Source organism: Ips typographus, linkage group LG6 (genome assembly GCF_016097725.1).
Source record: "Ips typographus isolate SLU linkage group LG6, UJ_Ityp_2.0, whole genome shotgun sequence".
NCBI lineage: Eukaryota > Metazoa > Arthropoda > Insecta > Coleoptera > Curculionidae > Ips > Ips typographus.
Genome location: NC_138427.1, coordinates 780,222 through 801,747, shown reverse-complemented (window position 1 = coordinate 801,747; position 21,526 = coordinate 780,222). Strand labels below are relative to the sequence as shown.

The 21,526-nt window shown below is 37.2% G+C and overlaps 1 protein-coding gene and 3 long non-coding RNA genes across 4 annotated transcripts; 1 reads left to right on the top strand and 3 right to left on the bottom strand.

Moving 5' to 3' along the window:
* Positions 1 to 1,762: 1,762 nt before the first annotated feature.
* LOC145730278 (protein takeout-like) lies at positions 1,763 to 11,377 on the bottom strand. Its single transcript, XM_081981403.1, has 4 exons — positions 11,221 to 11,377; positions 9,394 to 9,634; positions 9,200 to 9,333; positions 1,763 to 2,122 (listed from the first exon to the last, which is right to left on the bottom strand). Exons 1-4 carry the CDS (start codon positions 11,279 to 11,281, stop codon positions 1,821 to 1,823), a joined length of 738 nt encoding a protein of 245 aa, XP_081837529.1. The 5' UTR covers positions 11,282 to 11,377; the 3' UTR covers positions 1,763 to 1,820.
* LOC145730279 (uncharacterized) lies at positions 10,077 to 11,210 on the bottom strand. The gene is made up of 2 exons (XR_014178582.1): positions 11,069 to 11,210; positions 10,077 to 10,975 (listed from the first exon to the last, which is right to left on the bottom strand). It is a non-coding gene; the product is annotated as an uncharacterized LOC145730279 (long non-coding RNA).
* A 3,139-nt stretch (positions 11,378 to 14,516) lies between the features above and the next one.
* Positions 14,517 to 15,970, top strand: LOC145730677 (uncharacterized). The gene is made up of 3 exons (XR_014178658.1): positions 14,517 to 14,626; positions 15,722 to 15,772; positions 15,827 to 15,970. It is a non-coding gene; the product is annotated as an uncharacterized LOC145730677 (long non-coding RNA).
* A 4,130-nt stretch (positions 15,971 to 20,100) lies between these two features.
* Positions 20,101 to 21,200, bottom strand: LOC145730652 (uncharacterized). Its single transcript, XR_014178653.1, has 3 exons — positions 21,092 to 21,200; positions 20,303 to 20,353; positions 20,101 to 20,244 (listed from the first exon to the last, which is right to left on the bottom strand). It is a non-coding gene; the product is annotated as an uncharacterized LOC145730652 (long non-coding RNA).
* Between the last annotated feature and the right edge of the window lie 326 nt (positions 21,201 to 21,526).

The following is a 21,526-nucleotide window of genomic DNA, read 5'->3' as shown; positions in this document are numbered from 1 at the left end:
TATTGTTAGAGACTATTAGCGATCAATACTTCAACTGAATAAATTATTAAAAGTTTGATAAGATTCTGATAAATGGTTAAAAATAAAATAGTATATAAACCACGGTGAAAAGTTTAATTTCTGTCTCGAGACAAAGTTCACCTCGACTTCGTTTCGGCACCACTTTCCACCTGAGTATGTAATATACTATTACGGCCGATGTCAATAGCAACGGCCAAAAAAAAATACAGGAAAATACTTCAAGAAAATTAATTTGAATGAAAATTTAGTTTAATTGTTAATTTGGAGGTATAAGCCGGCCATAAGGAACAATAAATTAACTGACACTGCTAAACCAAAAACCCATCTCGCAGATGTAATACTAACTTCGTTGTACATATATTCCGTAAATTTTTAGGTAAATATCCCAGGAAAACGGTTTGTCTGTTTAAGGGTAACTTTTGGGTGTAAAACCAGAGAAATAGGACCAAAAATCCATCACTATTTTGCAATCACAGCTAAATGTGTTTGTTTCATCCGTTCGATTTTTTTCGAAAATATCCTGTTTTGTTACTAATCACGGTAGCGTTTAAGTTTGAATTCTTTACTTAAGGGGGTAGTATCAGAAACAAAACATAAAATAATTAAACTGAGATAGTCTTAGGTTATATTCCAACACGTTCAAGTTTTTTATTACAACACGTTCAAGGATTTACCGCAGAATCAGAAAGGAGAAAGAGATCATTATTACTGTAAAAAAATGGAAGTTGCAGTTTGGGACACGTGCTGAGGGGAGAAAAATACCACTCACTGCAGCTCATAATGCAAGGAAAAATAGCAGAAAAGAAGTGGCAGAAGGCGCCATTCTTAGTTGCAAAATTTGCGGAATTGGTTCAACTGCACTTCAAATCAACTATTCCGATCAGGTGTATCACGAATACGTATAGCCCTGATGATTGCCAACCTTCAAAACGGAGACGGCATTTAAAGAAGGTTTTTGGCAAAATCTTGCTTGGAAAATGATTGAGACTAGTCCGGGACCGCAGGTTTGCAGCTTCATCGCGTGGCAGACCAGTAGACCTTTCCGGAACATTTTAATACCCTGTATAGTTTCAGAAAGCTTAAAATTATCCTTTTTCTAAATCCTACCAATTCGTTTATGACTCAATTTAAAATAGCAGAGGTATAGGCGGATTCACGTTCGTACTTACAAAGTCATTGTCGTAAAAAGTCGCACACGTAAAAAGTTAAATTGCATGTAGTTATATGAGGCAGTTTTCAGTAGTGCGTGGGACGGCGTAACATAGAAGTTCGTAATACGGCGTACTTCTACGTGACGTAAAAGTATGTACGATTTCAACTTTTGATGTAGAAATCGGTACGTTTTTACTCTTGATTGAAGTTGACAATCGACTGACAAGTGGTAATGAATAAAAATTTAGCGGCGTCGGCCGGAAATCTGTCGCAATTAAACCTAAATTGTTTTATTGTTTTTTGAAATGAATGTTATGTTTATATGTATAGTGAAGGGCAGTGTTCATTGTTTAAAAAAATTTTACTTGGCACATTTCAAGACTTGTGCGACAGACGTTCCGCGTACCAAGAGAAACTCCATTTGTTGCTTTAATAATTTCTACGCATATCTATGTTATAGTGTTATACGACTTTTTACAACAGAGAAGTCTCAAGTGTGAACGTGAATCCGCCTTATGTTAGTAGTCAATTTTTTACCAATCATATCACAAGTTATGTTGGGTGAGGTAGGTAAATTACTATAAAAATGCTTTTTGTCAAAATATATTTATACAGTATTCAAATTAAACAAAATTTCGTCACGAGTTTTATTCGGGAAGTAAATCGTCGTAGGGAAACCTGTGAGCGATAGTATTGCCAATTTCCCTGAATTTCACACTTAAACCCTCCTCTAAAGTAGGAAGAATCTCCTTTAAAATCACGTCGGTGTTGTCGTCCAAAACTGTTCGCATTCCGTTTGCTATTGCGGTATTGCCATGCTCTAGACGATTTAATCTCAAAACGCTGTGTCCTGGCTTTATTGATATTCTCATATTTGTAAAATCAATATAGGCTTTAGTACCGTTTTGAATTAGTTGGTACTTTAAGATTGCGTCCACCTTGTAATTAGCTGTAAAAAATATCATATATTTAAATTCATTAATCTTTAGCAAGAATTTTTGAGCTTAAAGTCATTGAGAAATAGTTAAAGCTATCACAAAATAAATACATGGCAAGTTTTTCGTTTTTCGGTGTTATTATGGTATAGATCTAGCTTAAGGTCAGGTTTAACATTGTATTGACGTTTGTAATTCAACATAGTTCACTTAGTTTTAAGGTCATTCTTAAGGTAAATTGATCAAGATGAATACACTTACAGAGCATTCGTTAGCGAACAAATTTTTTCGAAAGGAGTCGGACCTTCTACTTGATTCTATTTCCGTATGCGTTAGAAACAAGGTTTCTTCTACTATATTTATTACTTAGTTATTTATTCATTTACATGTTAACTAGCACCTGTAATTCTAATTGTCTTGGGTCTATATGTTCAACACTTTTTCTATGCATTCCCATAGACCGGAAGATAACCCGATAAGCATTATTGAATATTAGTGCCTGCTTTATTCTGTCATACGATATACGTATTGTTACGATTTTCCCGTGGGTTCACACAAAGTCAATTTAACTCAACAATTAATAACTTTATTTACACTTCAAAACACTCCGTACAATAATTAACACAGCTACTAAAAACACTACTACAATTCCACAATTACTCCGCTATTTAAACTTAACCGCGTTCCCAAATTCACTACTACACTACTCCTCTACTACTCTCCCTGTCGTCGACGACGCCGCTTCTTTTATATTCGCAAACCACGTTCTAGAATGACCGCGAAACGCTTCGCGGGTTGCCTTGACCATTCAAGAATCTTCCAGGCGGCGCTTCCTATCTGTGGCCTACTTTAATACGCGCCCGGCCAGATATTGCGGCGCATCGGTTTCATCCCGAATCGAGTATAGTAGGCCCAAAACGTAACACTGCCCCCCTCTTAAAGCTGATCGTCCCGATCCGCTTCATCTAGTCCCTGGTATTTCTTGAGTCTGTCCAGATGGACAATTTTCATCTTGCCTTTGGGGCTGCGTTGGACTCTGTATGCGACGTCGTTTAACCTTTTTACCACATTGTAAGGTCCCTCCCAGTGTCGTTGCCATCTTTGACTTAATCCTTTGCTCCTCCTGGGTTGAAACATCCACACAGCATCACCTTCCTTATAATTGCCACCAGTTGGTCTGTGGTCCAGTGTCATCTTCATACGGTCGTTGTTTGGTTTCATCTTCTCTCTCTCAAGTTCCCGAATTGTGATGGATCCCTTCTGTAACGAACACTGGTCACACCGTTTACACCATTCCTCAACGTCCTTTCTGAAGTTAATCCAGTAAAATCGATCTCTTATTCTAGCCAAAGTCTGGTTTACTCCAAAGTGTCCTCCTCCGCGACTGTCATGTAGTTCTCGCAGCACATTCTCTTTGCAGGAATTGGGCACTATTGTTTGGTAAACAAAGCGTTTTCCGTCTGGACTTTCCCATTTGCGAGTAATTAAGTCATCTCGCAGTCGAAGCGAATTCCACTGCAACCAGTAACCCCTTACTGTTGGTCCATATCTGGAAATCTGTTGCCAATCCGGTTTCAAATCCTTCTCCAACCATCTTCTGATTACTTTCAAATCAGAGTCTGAGCGCTGTCCTTTTATTATGTCTTCCTTAGAAATGCTGCTCTTCATTCTTTTTGTAGCCTCTTTATCTGTCACCATCGCGATTTGACCAATCCTCCAACCATTATGAATTTGTCCTTTCCGGTACCTTAAGTCACTATCCAAAGCTTGACGATCCTCTACATATCGCGGTAAATGTCCTTCCGGGCTCTTCATTTCCTGCTCCTGGTTACGCCAGTTCTGCGGGGTCGGTAAACGAGACTGCTGTCTGCAATTCCATTGGTAATGTCCTTTACGTCCACAAATATAACATGTAATGTTTCTTTTAACAGAAGAGTTCCGGTGATTTGTTCTAATGTCCTGATTTCGTCGGCACTGTGGGTTTGGAGAACAAGACCGCTGTCTGCAATTCCTTCTAATGTGTCCCGTACGTCCGCATCGATAACACTCCACTCTCGTGATCGGACGTGACCGTTCTAACTATCTGGACTGACCATTTCCTAATGCTGCCATTTGTTGCACTAATTGGCCGAACATTGATTCAATTTTATTTATTGATGTAGCAACATGATCGGCTATCGGAACGGATTCCTCTTGAATAGGCTCTGGCTTTAAATCATTGCACGCTGCTTCAATTTCCAGCGCTCGAATCAGTAATTCGCTGTTGTTGCTCCCTTTGAACATCTTCAGCCATTTCTTTACCTCCAGATCTCGAATCCCATCTACAAAATACTGTGCCACAAGTTCTTCTTGGATTTCATCCGGGACGGCTGGGTAAGCCAGATGCACAAGGCGACGAATTTCGGCCTCAAACTCTTGTAAATTTTCACCAGTTTTCTGCAGTCTTGCCTTTAATTGTGTTTGGTACACTCCTTTCCTATGCTGATCCCCATAACGTCGTTCTAATGCAGCTACTAATGCGTCATAGTTGCTTTGTTGGGCGATAGGCAGAGTCTGTAACAGCTCCAATGCAGGTCCTCGTAATGCCACCACCAGTGCTACAGCCATTTCCTCGTTACTCCATCTATTTGCATTTGCAGCGGCCTCAAATTGGAGTTGGTACATTGTGCATGAAGTTTGACCATCATATGTGGGAGGCTTGATCTTGTTGAACCCGTTTCCGGTGAACACTGTAGAGCTGACTCCTCTGCTGTCAATTTTCCGCTCTAAGTCGCGTAGCTTTATCTCGACGTCATTCTGAATTTTATTAATGTCCTCCCGAACATCATTCTGTATTTTATTGAGACTATGGGTTACATACTCTTGGATTTCTGTCTTGGTCCCCGCTAGAACGTTCAATATTTCTACGTTACGCTTTTCATGCCGCTCTCTGTCTTCTTCTTTGTCTTGTTGTCGAATTCTTTCTTCTTGTTGTCGAATCCTTTCTTGTTCTTCCTTGTTTCGTTTTCGAATCTTTTCTTGTTTTTCTTTGTCTTGTTGTCGAATTCTTTCTTCTTGTTGTCGAATCCTTTCTTTTTGTTGTCGAATTCTTTCTTCTTGTTGTCGAATCCTTTCTTGTTCTTCCTTGTTTTGTTTTCGCATCTTTTCTTGTTCTTCTTTGGCTTGTTTAAGCATAGCTGCAAATTGGGCCTCCATGTTTGCACTTTGACGTCTTGTTATTGGCATAAAATAAATTTAACACACCACTGTTCCGAAAATCTGTAGTCCGGTTCTGAACACAAGTCTTTAACCCGAAGTTTAGTTCCAATTCACGTCGCACTAAAGTCTGATCGCACTTCTGACACCAATTGTTACGATTTTCCCGTGGGTTCACACAAAGTCAATTTAACTCAACAATTAATAACTTTATTTACACTTCAAAACACTCCGTACAATAATTAACACAGCTACTAAAAACACTACTACAATTCCACAATTACTCCGCTATTTAAACTTAACCGCGTTCCCAAATTCACTACTACACTACTCCTCTACTACTCTCCCTGTCGTCGACGACGCCGCTTCTTTTATATTCGCAAACCACGTTCTAGAATGACCGCGAAACGCTTCGCGGGTTGCCTTGACCATTCAAGAATCTTCCAGGCGGCGCTTCCTATCTGTGGCCTACTTTAATACGCGCCCGGCCAGATATTGCGGCGCATCGGTTTCATCCCGAATCGAGTATAGTAGGCCCAAAACGTAACAGTATAAATATCTCACTATGTTGTCGCACTTGCACTTATGCTGTCCCGAAGTCTATGATTGTAAAGTTGATATATCGCAATTAGGAGAAGATTGTGATTCCATATCCGTTTAAGCATTGACAATTGCCTACTTATTTATTCTATAAACTGAAGGAATTAACCATTATCTCTGTAGTAGTATCGTCAAAACCGCTGCGTTTACCGGTCAAAACCACGTCATCACGACTGAAATCACCCGCAACGGTTTTGCGATGCTCCGTAACGCATCGAAGAGAGGATTCTACTACCGCTAGGCCATAATAAGACAGATTTGGGAGAGAATTTGACGTTTCTGTGTCAAGGTCAATTAACAGAAACTCTGACATTGTAGACAAAGGCCGCATTTGTTTTCACGCTCCATGGAGCGAGCAGAGCGTTTTTGACGTCAGAATGACGCAATTTGGCAAAACCATTATTTGACCAACTGTCAAATTACGTCATTCTGACGTCAAAAACGCTCTGCTCGCTCTATGGAGCTTGAAAACGAATGCGGCTAAAGTCGAGAGATGAAAAGTAAATACCAAAGATCAAAAATATTGAATCTACCTATCTAACATGGATGCCAGGCGGTTTTTTTTACTGACAAAATAGTAATACTTTGTCAGCTCTTATTCGATTGTTCAACCGAATTTCGAGTGGTCAATCTCGACGGTTGTTCGTTCTAAGGAAAAACACTTCGAAAAAATCGATAAAAGCTAAAGGAATGTATGTACGTACGTGTTTATAAACTAGAAACACGTACGTGTTTATAAAATTGAAACACGCGTAAACAAAACCGGGTGCAGATTATTATCACGACACGCGGACACGCGCACTTCTTTTTCTATTGGCGTTTCAAGTTAAGATCGCAGCGCCAGTTGAACTAAAATCGGGCAACACGTTCCTAACCTAACATTGTAAATAATATGACACTGTCACTTCATATTTATGAAACCGGAGCTAAATTCCTAACCAAAATCAATGTAAACAAACAGAGAAATGACAGCTTGAATGCCCGAAACTGTTTTCAAAACTGATCACCAGAGGAAGTATCTCTTATCTTGAAACGCCAATACCCGACAACAGTGACAACACCAGACACTCTCTTCAGTCTCTTCTCCATGGACCGCGCTTGCTCGGCGTCCCAATCCTCCACTCTAATCGCAGTGGCCTGATGATTTTATGCCCAAATATGGTCATGTTTTTGGTCCGGCGACGTATGACGCAAACTCTTTTTCCTGCTACTAGCGCCATCTAACGAGGAATTGCTTTTTGTTTGTAGTAAGGGCGAGAATTCACTACAGGACTAGAAAATAGTATATTTCCTTCTAACAAGTGGACAAAGTAAGTTTTGCACACACGATGCTTGGATATGGGACTATGATAGATTTTTTTAAGTACATCATCGTGTTTTACGTAAAAATGTGCCCTAATAATGTTAAGTTTCAAAACTCTCTTTGGTTTTGATAAGCTGTAAGCTGTAAGCAATTGTTTAAAATGCAGCCTTGGCGTTTTCCCTATTTTCCGGAAAGCGGAGAAAGATAATTCAACTTGGGAACCGGGAATAAGTTTCAAATAAAATTCTTTTAATCTCATCCCATTTTGCTGTCTCTGTAGCTCTTAGTAGGCTTTCACACCAAAGACATGCGACGTGCGACTTGCTGCCTGAAAGCAAGAGGCATGCTACTTCTTTTAAAACTTGTATTAATTAATGGTCGGTTTCATATCGGAGCAGCGTGGCAAAAATGCGATGTGGCAACATGCGACATGCTACTCGAATATAAAGCAAGTTCTATAAATTGCGGCTTTGCCACGTGGTTCCTATCTGCGCAGACATTGTTTGACTTGTTTAGAAACCAAAAAAGGGAAATAGTCTTTCTTCTACAGTAACAACTCTTCAATAATTTTCTATCTTATATCTGTATTAACGGTTTTTTAAAATCAACGAGTTTCAGGGATACTGCCTTTTCTATCCGGTAAACATTTTGAAATGTTTGAGGAAGCACTTGTAGCTGTTGAGATACAATAAACGTGTATTCTTTCTACGACATGGTAAAATATTCTAATGTTACGGTTTGGGCCTACTATGCTCGATACTTACTGAACGAGCACTCGATTCGGGATGGATCCGATGCACCGCAATATCTGGCCGGGCGCGTGTTAAAGTAGGCCGCCGTTAGAAAGCGATACACCGAGAAGCATCTTCGATGTTCGACACAAATCGCGAAGCGTTTTGCGGTGGTTCTAGAACGTGGTTTGCCGAATATAAAAGAAGCGGTTTCGACGGTGGAGCAGTAGAGGATTTGGGAACGCGGTGAAATTTAAAAAGTAGAATAATTGTGGAATTGTATTAGTGTTTTTAGTAGCTGAATTAATTATTGTACGGAGTGTTTTGAAGTGTAAATAAATTTATTTCTTGTTGAGTTAAATTGACTTTGTGTAAACCCACGGGAAAACCGTAACACTATTTAGTATTATTTCCCAACAGAAGTCTGGTCATAAATGAAGACGCGCTTTGGTGCTATGCGACTTTGTTATGAAAGTAAATCGGGAAGATGCAGGAGGTCGCATGCTACTTTGGTGTAAAGCCCACTTACGGTTACCGAGATTCCAATACATGTGGAAATTTGGAAAACACTTTATAATTATAAATGTTAATATGATTTGCACTGATTGTATTGCTTTTAAAAAAACTTTTGTAATTATATAGCTTCATGGAGTGGTATTTGACAGTTTGCGACATATTAAAATGTATATAAGCAAATATTTATGTTGCTTTAATGAATAAGTTAAATGAAGCGTTGTAGTAGTATTTACCTAGGTTTCAAAGCAAATAAAAAGTTTTTAAATATCCAAGTCTGGTTGGAATTCCCCAGAGGGAGGTGAGTAATTTTTCCCAGACCTGGTAACAATGTGCTGACGGCATAGGGCGCTAACCGCATGGAAAACAAACAGCGGTACCCTATGGGCACCATTAAACTTCCCGAAGTGAGTCTGAGACCGTTTTGACACTATCTAGCAGAAACGTCGTATCTTTAGCGTTCTAAACTAGGTACGTACTAAACGTTTTCCGTCGAAGAACTCATATTGTGAGCAGTATTTTTAAATCCATTTTACAATCTCCAAATAGTTTTAATAAAGTATGTAGGATTATTTGATGTGGTGGTTTATGCCAAAGCGACTTAAATCGTCGAATTGTATGTGAAAGAACAACGGAATGACGTTTGACGGGTTTAGACTTAACGCCATAGTTTAAGCGTAGTGTAAAAGCGCTCTGAAACATCTTTAAAATGATAAATTCTCTAAAACATCTGGTCACCCAGTACTCACTGAAGTTTCCGGCAATCACTCCTTTTCCTTTGTACTTAATAAATAGCACGTTCACTGTCATGTCGTAGTTGCCTTCGAAGTACAAGTGAGGAAAGTCGATTTTAGCCAAAAACTGTTTTTTGGATAGGTTTGGTCTGTTTGGAAGAATGTGAAATGAAATCATTTGGTTCATCAGTTTAACACTCGTTACTTACAGCAGTTGGGTAATTGTTAGGGAGGAGGGTCCCCATACTTGTAAATTGTCAAAGTCCGCATCGATCCGAGCCTGATTTGGGCCACTTCGAAGCCGGATTTGGCCCAAAGGTAACGGATCCACGGGAGGCACGTCCAAATCCGGTATTCCGTTTTTCAGCTTGGGCATCAGCGTTTCAATGGAGTTGATTATGCATTTGCCTAGTTTTGGGTCATTTCGATGGCACACGTTGATATAGTTTGCTTTAAAAAAAAATAATTTGTAAACTGTAATTCTGTATGGGAAATTGAATTAATCAAGCTAGTGACCGCAATTCGACTGAAATGCGGACAGGTAATTCGATTCTATTATCAGTTTGATCATATTTAGTAATAAATTAATGAAATCTGCTTTTATTGCTGTTTTTTTTTACAAAAATATAGCTATGTTTCAGAACTGCGCTGATGATGACGAAAATCGGTGGTTAATATCTGTCACCGTTTGACAGGGGTGTTGACTTTAGGGTGCTTCTCAGAATATGTACTTTTCTTCAAAACTTCCAGGTGCATTATTTTTTATTTCTAAAAATACATTTCTACAGCAACTTTTTGCGTAGGATCCAGTAGTGTAAATGGTTTTGTTCTATTAGACACGGTTTTTGAGATACGCACAAAAAAATCGTTAAAAAGAAAAAAAATTGAAATATCAAATGTTATATATCATTAGAATGGTAATTTTAGGATCTTTTTAAAAATGAAATAATATACAGGGTATTTTATTAAAAAAAAAAAAAACATTTTTATGTGCGTATCTCAAAAACCGTGTCCAATAGAAAAAAACTATTGCTTCTCTCCATTTGAGCAAGAGTTAAGGGTTTTATTGTCTTCTACAAAGAGTCTTAGGAGAGAGCTGAAACATTTTTAAGGCTCTGTACTCCAGCGACGAGCCGATTCACCTGTAACCTCTGTGCACCTACTAAGAAGAGTAGTTCACCACTGTAACTCCACAAGGCGCCGATTAACCTTCAGACTCTGTTGTCTTGAGTGGGAATGATTCTGCTAGTTATCAGGCAATATTTGATACACCTTTAACCCCCACTAACAAAAGTCACCCTTACTTTTTTTTCATTTAAATTTAACTGTTTAAATTTAATTGCCATCAGAAGTGTTAGTTATTTTGTAGCAATTCACTTGAACCTACTGATCAATGCATTATTCAAATTTAACTTTATTGTTACCTTAATTTAATTTTCTACTTACTTTGCTATTGGGAGCTTTATGTTTAACTTATTGTAACAGTGTTTAATTTTGGTGGCCGATCAAGCAAAACACATGTTACCGATATTTAGCATTTTGTCAGATCACAGGATTCCGAAAAGTTAATTATTGCTATATAATTAACTGATTTTAATTTTCTAGCTGCATTGGTTGAATGTAAATATGATGTTTTTTTGTAAGTGGTTGATTTCTTTTATTTATACTTTGGCTCAGAAAACATCTGAAGGATTCCGACTTAAGTGATGGCGCTTTTGAACCTCTGAGCTAGACGAGTGTTTGCAGGCGTAAACTTGGAGCTAGTGGACTGAACCAAAGCCTTACATCTTGCTGAAAATTTTGATTTTACTATTTACTTTACTTTTTGTCCATGATCTCATGTTCAAACCAACTTTACGTGTAGCCTACTTTATGAAAAATTACCCTTGAACTGCAGTCTCGTGCGGGAAACCGCACTTTTAGGTAAATAACTATAATTGCGCTTCGTAGTTTACTACAGAAAATTTGAGCAACATTCCGTGACGCAAGTATGTCCTTCACTTTCTGTGTCACATACAAAATATCTAAATACTTACGTATAGCAGCAAAACCAAATGAAAAACACAGTAAAACCAAAAAGTGCTTCAGACACCACATGTCGATCAACAATCAAGAGGAAACTGCTGATAAGTACTCTTAAAAACAACTCCGTGACTAATTAAATAGGATTGATCATCATTAATAATAATTACCGAAAAAACTCAACTTTATTGAAAATAATTACATGGAAAGCATAATAATTATATCAGTGAACTTTGGAAATTACGAATCGGTAATAGACATGGTATTTTTTGATGACATAGCGATAATTTTCCATCTAGATTCGTAGAATTATGAAATAAAATATTTTTTCTACAAACATTTAATAATGATGCATTTTTCGCTTCCAAATCTAAACGAAAAGTTACCCTTTACTGAGGAGTTTACTTTATCGCGCGTTGCCAAGATTAGCAAGCGATAAAATTTTTTTCGCTTGCTGTCCAGAGCAACGGCCACAATGCATGTCATTATTGGAAAAGTCAGTGTCAACAGTTTGATGTCAGTATTCAATTGTGTATAGTTTTGATCCTGTTTTTGAGTACCTACCCAGTAAGTTTGTTTAGTTGTATTAGATATTTAGCGATGTTTGTAGAAAAAATATTGTATGTATTAAGCGCACAATGTGACTTTTATGGTCTCGAATGATTGAAACTTCATTCTCAGAGCATAAAAGTCATGGTTTGCGCGCTTAATACATAAATAACTATTTTAAAATGATTAAAATAAATTTTTCTAATTTTGGCATATAAAGTGACACTTTTCAAAACTGATTAGAGTGACAAAACGTTTTACTTTTCGCAACTAGTTACGAAAAGTATCACTTTATGTAACTAGTTATGAAAAGTTCATTTCATCACTCCCTGTTTTTATGCATTTCCGTAGAAACATATGGGCGATATCCATCATAACATGTCGTTGTCACAGTTTATACAAGGTGCTATGAGAGTGAATATTTGTGTTAAATCACTTTAAAAGAAGTTTTTCACAGCTTTTTGGTCAAAATTAGAAAAAATTATGTATGCAACACGTTTCGAAAATGTCTTATTGTGTAACTCAGTAAAATCGAACTTTTCGTAACTGGTTACATAAATAGCTATTTATTGATTAAGGGATGAGGAAATTTGTTGTTGATTGCAACTGTTCTAATCCAGGACAGTACTCTATTAAAGTTGGATTGAGACATTGGGATATTATAAAGGCGTGTGAAGAAGCAGTTGAGGGCAGCTATTTTTGATTATAAGGATGGTTGGAATCAAAAGGAATGATGGAATCCGTACTGGTAGGTTTATGGTAAATAGACAAGTCAAGTCTAGTACAAAGTATGTCAACGAAGGGGAGGGAAATTTCAAACTCTAATTCCATAGTGAAAGTTAGATGTGATTCATGAAGGTTATTGATGAATTTAAAAAAGTCATTAAGGTCACTGGAGGTGCCTTTAAATATGCAACAGATGTCATCAACGTAACGCTTGAATAAAAGAACTTTGTGAAATGAATGGTAAGACGCCAATAAATTTTCGAATTTAGCCGAAGATTTCGGCTAGGAGTGGCGAAAAGCAAGAACCCATGGCCAAATCTTTGGTCTGAGAGTAATAATTACCACTAAATTGGAAGAAGTTCTGGTCAAGCAATAAGGAGACTAAAGATAGCAGGTCTTCAACTTGGAAAGGATCGAGAGTTTCGGAACCCGAAAGCAACTCTTGGACGAAAGTAATACAATCGGGAGGTGGGATACTGGGGAATAGATTGCAAACGTCGAATTAAACCATTACATTATGAAACCATTTATTATAATATTATTTAGAAAAAATAATCTTGATCTGTCAAGAATGAATAAAGTTTTGTAATAAAACCTTTAAACAATCTGAAGCTTTAACACCCTGTATCTCGGTAACAACGCATTTTCGGACACAACTTTATTACAACTTTCTGATTAAAATCTAATTCTCTTGGCTTGGTATAGGTTTGGCCGTATAAATCTGCCTCATCCTGTATAAATTAATACTCCGGGTGAGCAGCTTTTTTGCTGCAAATGATATTGAAACAGAATTTAATACAATTCTGAAATTAAAATAACTATTCTAAAATCCAAGTGATATTTTCTAAACTACATTCTTTGGAAACCAGTCAGGGATTGCTTCTGCGAACAGACCTAATAACGACCAGATATCTGATCCACAAATAGTGACGCACGTGTATTGACGGCTAAGCTAAAGAGATATGACAGACAGTCACGGAGCTTCACTTAACTTTTAAAGTTCTTGTAATTTGTTGTTTTCTGTGTTGTTAATTCGTTATCAAATGGATGTTTCAGTTTTTCCCCTTCTTCTGATGAAGAAGTCATGGAAATTGTCTATGCTATTGAGAGGCCAAATCGTTTTCGGCATACTAACGACAAAAAGAGTTCGGTTTTCAACTTGGAACGTACCGCACGTCAGTTTCGTGGGTGCCATTTTTTGTCACTAAGAAACCACGTTTCTTGAAACGGTGTTCAGGGAAATTTGAAGTTGACGACCGAATTCCGCAGCCGGTCGAGTGGAGAGGGTGGAATCTCTAAGTGGAAACGGGCTCCTGGTGCCCTCTCCCTTAGAGCGTAGAAGTACTCATATGAAGATTTGGCTGGATGCTAACAAGCAAGAGGCCATTGGAACTCACGAAACAAACAACTAACGACGAAAATAGCTGTCCGATTCTTATCAGTTCCACAATTTTATAGGTCGGAAACCCTATTAAAGTTATTGAATAAATAAATATATGGGACCAATAGACCAATAACTATTGAACCGATAGAGCTTGATGTTCAGAAACCAGGCATGAGACCTGGTACATAACTTTAACATTAAATTATACACATATTATATACATTATATTATTACATTATATTATTATTATTTACACATATAGTGTTTTAATGTTTATTGAAAGATCAATACGTAAGTTTAAAGAGTGGTATATTATATTCCTTAGCTATATGTAGCCGTCCCTTTGGTCGAGCTGTAAAGTTTGCTGCAACTAAAAGTCCAGCTTTGGTCTCTTCGTAAACAACAAAAATTAATTGATTAAATAATTAATTAAATAAATAACAATTAAACTGCGGACTTTTTGGATAATTGTATTTTTTAAAAAAATTATGATTTATGTATGATCCGTATAACTATTTCTTTTTCACAGATACTATACACATAAAAAATATGCAATAATGAGCTGTGTTTTGCAGCACATAAGCGGTAATAATTGTTATCAAAAACAGGAGCACAATTAGTCTAATTGGATATAGCAGCCCTATAAATACCATTACGTTCTTCACTGCACAATAATTACTAATTCTCTTTCACTATGGCTTGCATTCTTAAACTAATTTTTGCAATTTGCGCCGTTTTGGCTTTTGCTTCCTTCAACATAGGTGAGTAAATATTTAAATTTTATTTTTATTACTATTTTATTATTCGCTGGCATTCAAGAAATCGGTTAATAACTCGAAATATTAAAATTCAATCTAACGACTAGCATGATAATGATTCATTGCATAGGTTACTTTGAGTTACGTAATGTGCAATTTAAGTACACTAATGCAATAATTGATTTTTTGTACGACTACTACGCCTAGTTCCTGTCGAATTCCTCGTTGTTAGGGCTAACAAACTTAGTACCCGCTATACTTACCTTTCAGCTGAACGGGTAGCAAAATATTTGATATTTTACTAAATAATTGGAGTAGTTTACCAAAAGTCATACCAAAAAGTAGACCAAGCATCACGAACAGTAACAGCTTTCTCTTCTTCTTTCGGTTCCGTGCCCCCATTACGTCGAATTGGTCTTTATCTGTCGCTACACGGAATAGTTGTTCTACCTCCAGTTTCTAATATTTCCTAGCCACGGTAGCCTTTTGCGACCTATCCATCTTCTGCCCTCAATATCTCTTTGTCGCATGTTATGTCATTGTTCAGCCAGCTATCCAAATATTCGAATGACATCACTGTCTTACTCCGCTTTTTACTGGTATTTTATCTGTAACGGTCTTATCTAGCCTTACTGTAAGTTTTACTTTATCGTTTTAATAGATCCATTACAATTTTTGTTATAAAATGTTATTATGTTTTGAATCAAAACAATTTTCTGTTCTTTGAGTTATGCCGATTTCCTGTGTACCGTCGAATTGGGCCGTTTTGTGCTGTAAATGAAATGTTATAAGTTGTTAACAAAGTGACAGATTTCTTTTAACTAATAGATTCAGGTAGTTGCCTTTTTTAATTATTTATTTTTTATCAAAAGTTTCGTTACTTTGTAGGAGCTGAAACTCATAACTTAAAACTTTGTTAATACTTTGTTAAAACAACCTATATACTTTTTCTTCAAAAATTAGCTCGTATACAATAGTTTGAATGCTGTAAATACAATTTTTCACGCCGTTTAAGCAGGTATGATTTTCAGTGAATTAATAATTATACCAAATGTTCAACTTCCATTTTGTTTTTTGATTAATTTTATTACATTCTAGGTTCATCTTTTATGTGTGTGCAGGCGGACAAATTTGATCCTCCACCATTTGGTAAGTATTTCCAATGTTTAAGTAAGAACATTTTATTTGAATATTAATTTCCAGTAACTCCATCAGAAAGAATTAGTAGTGCCGCTATTGCGAGTCTCGCTGGTGGTGGACTGGGTCGCTAAATCATATCACTCTAACAGATGCACTCTATTTGCTTACCAATGACAATCTCTTGAATAAACCTTTGCCAGAAAATAATGCATTTAATTTATTTTATTACCGAATTAAAAAAATCTATTTGGTTAGGTTGCAGCAGAGCGTTGTAAAGGGTTGAGTTGGTTTTCATAGCATGTGCCAAATTGTTGGAAATTCAAAAGTGACAGTTTGTGTAATTTTATTTCAAAGTTCAGATTTCTATACATTGGCCTTAAGTAGCCTAACAAAATCATACAAGTTTCAAGTTTTTGGTTGTCCAAGATCTGTTTACGTCCTGTGAGCATAATTTTACGGAGACGAGAGGAGCAAACGCACTTGTAGAGGCCAAGCCATTCACTAATGCTGATCAACTCGATACTCGATACTGCAAAATGGGATATATTCTATCAAAAATAAATGGAACAAGTATATTCAAAGGGACATATTTTTTCTCGGAAATTATAAACAACGCCAATGGTATGGCAGAAGTTTGGAAAGTACACTGTGAAAAACTTTACAAAGGTGACTTAGAACAAATTTCAGAAGAAGTAAATACCCCTCAAGAGCCTGAGATACTAAGATCGGAAGTTGAACATGCCATAAAACTTCTCCGAAACAAAAAATCACCAGGTGCGGATCAAATAACGGCAGAGGTCCTAAAGGCTCTGGGCAAGGAGGGAATAGAAATTTTGCACCAAATTTGTAACCTTATATGGAAAACAGGACAGTGGCTTGAAGATTGGGAAGAGTCGCTGTTCATTGCAATATTCAAAAAAAGTTCGCCCCTGGAATGCAACAACTACAGAACGGTTTCTCTTATCTTTCACGCTAGTAAGATCTTTCTCCATATCATACAAAACCGTCTTAACCATTTCTTTTCCCGCACCTCTCAGAGGAACAAGCAGGTTTTGTCCCAGGAAAAGGAACTAGGGAACAAATATTAAATGCCAGGCAACTTATTGAAAAAGCTAGAGAATTTAATATCCCAATGTATCTCTGCTTTGTAGACTATCAAAAAGCATTTGATAAAGTAAACTAGAGCTACCTTTGGACCAAAATGGAGGAAATGGGAACGCCAAAACACCTGGTTCAACTGGTGCGCAACCTCTATCAGAAAAACAGCGCGAAAGTCAGAATCGACGGGATTTAGTCGGGGAGCTTCAAAACGACTGCAGGAGTTAGACAGGGTTGCATTCTTTCACCTACCTTATTTAACGCTTATAGCGAATACGTCATGAGAGAGGTTCTAGATGAGTGGCAAGGTGGAATACCAGTTGGTGGAAGGCGGATTAACAACCTCCGTTACGCCGACGACACACTGATCATAGCGTCAACAATCCCAGAATAACGGAAATTATGAGTAGACTGTCAGTTATTAGCGAAAAATATGGCTTAAAAATAAATAAATCTAAAACGAAAATATGATAGTTGATAGACAAGACAACAATTCTCCACAAATATCAGAAATTGCAGGCTTTGAAGTGATAAACAATTTAAATTATCTTGGTTCCTTGATTACCAACACTGGAAAATGTGAGCGCAATACAGCGTCGTCTGACTATGGCAAGATCAGCAACTACCAAGATAAATAAAATATGAAAAGACAGATCTATCACCAAAAAAATGAAACATCATCTAGTTTAGCTGACTCCGTCAGCGGAAACATGGAGCAGATAAAAACAGAATAAAGGCTTTCGAAATGTGTGTTTATAGACGACTCTTAAGAGTATCGTGGACAGAACACCGAACCAACGTATCCGTATTACAAGAAATTGGTCCACGTTCAAGGCTGCTAAACAGAATAAACCGCATGTATCTGCAGTAGTAGTGTAAATTCATTCAGATACCTAGGGACTATCATTAATAATCAGTGCGACTCCAAGATCGAAATAAAAGCACGAATTGATCAGGCCAGAAAAACATTTATTGATATGAAGCAATTTTTCACGAGATCCGAACTGAGCCTAAAACTTAGAGTGCGCATGATCAGATGTTATATATTTTCAACCTTGTTATATGGTAGTGAAGAATGGACTCTTGATGCGACTACAGAGAAAAAGCTGGACGCTTTTGAGATGTATTTATAACGCCGTATGTTAAGAATATCGTGGGTGCAGAGAATCACCAACTTGGAAGTCCTTGCGCGGATGGGAAAAGCAAAAGAACTGATGCTGATCGTTAAGGAAAAAAAACGGGATACATAGGCCACATAATGAGAGGCGAAAAGTATGAACTGTTGAGACTGATCATTGAAGGAAGAAGACAAAACTCCTGACTGAAAGACGTAAGAAGATGGTTTGGATGTACCTCAATTGACATCTTCAGAGCTGCTACATCCAGAATAATGATTGCCAATTGGATCGCCAACCTCCGGCGGGAGACGGCGGATTAAGAAGAAGAACAAGATCTGCAGTACCTTGGGCATATAGTTAGAAGATCAGCAACAATGGAACGACTAATCAGAGAAGGGAAAGTAGAAGGCAAACGCTCAAGAGGCAGATCTCCAACTAGATGGGTAAACCAAAAAAACCCTTAAAAATTTGATGCACGGTGATTCCACAGGATAGGCAAGCATGGAATTAACTGCTGAATCAAATATAAATGGTGTCACTACATCCTTTGGAGGATAATGGAAAGAGGAGGAGTATTTTTTTTTCTAAAGTTATGAGAAAACTCAGGTAGTACTTAACTAGCTAATAAACTAAATCCCTGATAAGAATTTGTTAAACCAACTCAAATATTGTCATTTAACAAATAACCTATATTGGCAAAATGTTTATCATTTATAAATGTTAAGAAGTTTGTCGACAATGCCCACATTCATAAGAACAAATTGATTAGCAATCGAAAAATCGGATTTTGAATTCGATGAGCAAAATGTCGTTTAAGTAATGCTTTTTTGATCAGTAATCGATTTATTTCAGTGCATTCATAAGAAAATTCTCTAGCGATTGCTAATCGATGTGTTCTTACGAATGCGGCCATTATTTATCTATGACGTAATGATCGTATATTTATTTATTTAGGCTCAACAACATGTTATGACGATTAGTGGGGATGTGCGGGATGACCCAAACTTACCTCTCTACGATCAACCCCATCTCAACTCTGTAGGGGTGCCATCAATTTTCTTCAAATAAATTTGTCCCAATATAATCGCATCTAAAATAATCACCCAAAGGGACTTGATTTCACAATTCTAAGATTCGTTCTATGACCTGTATGGTACTTCGGTGCCTTCTAAACCCATATTGGTACTCTCTTCTCCTTTATACAGCGATCTGTCCAGTTACCCTTGAGCAGAAGCAGCTAGTTCAGCAAGAGAATTGAAAATGCGGGCCTATAGGAGTTGATCATCGCATGGTTTGCCAGGCTTTAAAGCAGCAGAAGTCCCGCTCTCCTCCTGCACTTAGAAAACTGCTGTTGGTCAAAGACAGCGTTTTTAGTCGCCAGCAGCTGCCCAAAAACGAGTTTAACCGACTCCTTGACGGAGTGGAAATTCCGTCCGGACCTGCAGCTTTGCCAATCTTGAGTTTTGCGACAGCTTCTTATATTTGCACCATGACGAACTGAGGAATTTCAGTGGTAATGGGTCGCTTTGATGACGAGTCGTCTCTTGTTCGAAACAGAGTGTTTCACTTTCTTTCATCAGTGAGTTGAAATTTAGGGGGGTAATCTTTCAGTCTGTTCATCCCCAGATTGTATCCTTTCTTAAAGTGTGGTTATTCAACTTGGCGCGGAAGTTGAACCACGGTTGCCGCTTGCTTTATCGGATAAGTCTGTTTAACTGTATTTTGCTCTCTTTAATTGTTGGCCTCAATGATTGATGTTTGTACAAAGAGCTGCCTCACCACGCCTGAACATCGCTCAGAATCCGCGAGCGGCACAGTAAAGTCGTTGACGACGAGCTTTAGCCTGTTTTTGTCTATGTAGAGCTTATCCCAGAATATTTTTTTCGGAGCTACTGTTTTCTAAACTTGGAAGTAAATTTGTTTATGATAGATCATTGGCTCATTGTCCAGCGTAGACTAGCTCACCGCGTGAGTCAGTAGTGCGTCTGATATAAAGATTACATTGATGTGTGCCTAAGCTGCTCATCTCAAAGTCGGCATATTTGGAGCGTACTGTACATTGTATGACCGTTGTGCATGAACCATTTTTTTATTATTTGGTGTCAAAATAAATAAAATGCATTATTTACTGATAAAGGTTTATTCAAAGGATTGTCATTAGTAAGCAAATAGAGTGCATCTGTTAGAGTGTTATGGTTTAGCGACCCAGTCCACCACCAGCGAGACTCGCAATAGCGGCACTACTAATTCTTTCTGATGGAGTTACTGGAAATTAATGTTCAAATAAATAAATTGTTTTTACTTAAACATAGGAACTACTTACCGAATGGTGGAGGGTCAAATTTGTCCGCCTGCACACACATAAAGGATGAACCTAGAATGTAATAAAATTAATCAAAAAACAAAATAAAAGCTGCAAATTCGATATAATAAATTAATGATTTACTGCATCATACTTGCATAAAAGCGTGCGGCGTGAAAGATTTAATCTAGAGAGTTCAAACTATTGTAATTTATGAGTTTCAGCTCATACAAAATAACAAAACTTTTGATGTAAATGAAAAATAAGTGTTTTTGTAATAAGAACAAGAGATTGGTACCCTCTGTTCAGTAACTTCTGACGGTTGCGCCATATCGTTTATCTCATTTCATTAGACAAAAATCGACAAAAAATGTGTGTTTTTTAGCATCGTACTACCAGCTATGGACTGGTGTATGTATGCGATTAGCTTTAGGGAATGACATTGTTGTCTCTCACGAAACTTTTAGGTTAGAGTAGACAACTACCGTACTCTGTTAAGAAAGAATCTGTAACTTTGTTAACGACTAATAACATTTTATTTTCAGAACAATACTGCCCAATTCACCGGTACACGGGAAAACCGGCAGAACTCAAAAAACAGAAAATGGCTTTGTGGGTTACTCAAAACATAATATGAGCTCGCCTTTAATGGAAAAAATGCAACTTGTTAAATTTTAATAGAACGCATTATAAATCGTAAATACCACTTCGGAACAGATAATCTTTACTGATCGATGACATTTTTTTGTTTGAATTGAAATAGGTAATAAAATATAGTAGTGATCAAAATAAATTTGAATATTTACTCACCCATGTTGAAAGAAGCAAAGGCCAAAACGGCACAAACTGCAAAAATTAGTTTAATAATGCAAGCCATAGTAAAACAGAATTAGTAATTGTTCAGTGAAGAACATAATAATGGTATTTATAGGGCTGCTAAATCCAATTAGACTAATTGTGCTCCTGTTTTTGATAACAATTATTACCACTTATGTGCTGCAAAACATACAGCTCATTATTGCATATTTTTTATTTTAGTGTATAAGTACCTGTTAAAAGAAAATAGTTATACGGACCATACATAAATCATAATTTTAATAAGTTTGATGAAAAAATACAAATTGCCAAATTCTCTTGTCTTGTCAAAAAGCTGGTCTTTTTTCCCGCAAAAGGAATTTACAAGATGTCCCTGAATTGGTGTCACAAACTGCAAGGGCAAATAGTACAGCAGTAAAGATATGAAAA

What these genes read in the sequence shown, in the direction of transcription:
- LOC145730278 (XM_081981403.1), bottom strand. Translation starts at nt 11,281, where the DNA reads ATGTGGTGTCTGAAGCACTTTTTGGTTTTACTGTGTTTTTCATTTGGT. An exon ending in ATTTGGTTTTGCTGCTATAC is followed by an intron (nt 9,635 to 11,220) that starts GTAAGTATTTAG and finishes TTTTTTTTAAAG; the next exon opens with CAAACTATATCAACGTGTGC. An exon ending in AGTGATTGCCGGAAACTTCA is followed by an intron (nt 2,123 to 9,199) that starts GTGAGTACTGGG and finishes TATTTTTTACAG; the next exon opens with CTAATTACAAGGTGGACGCA.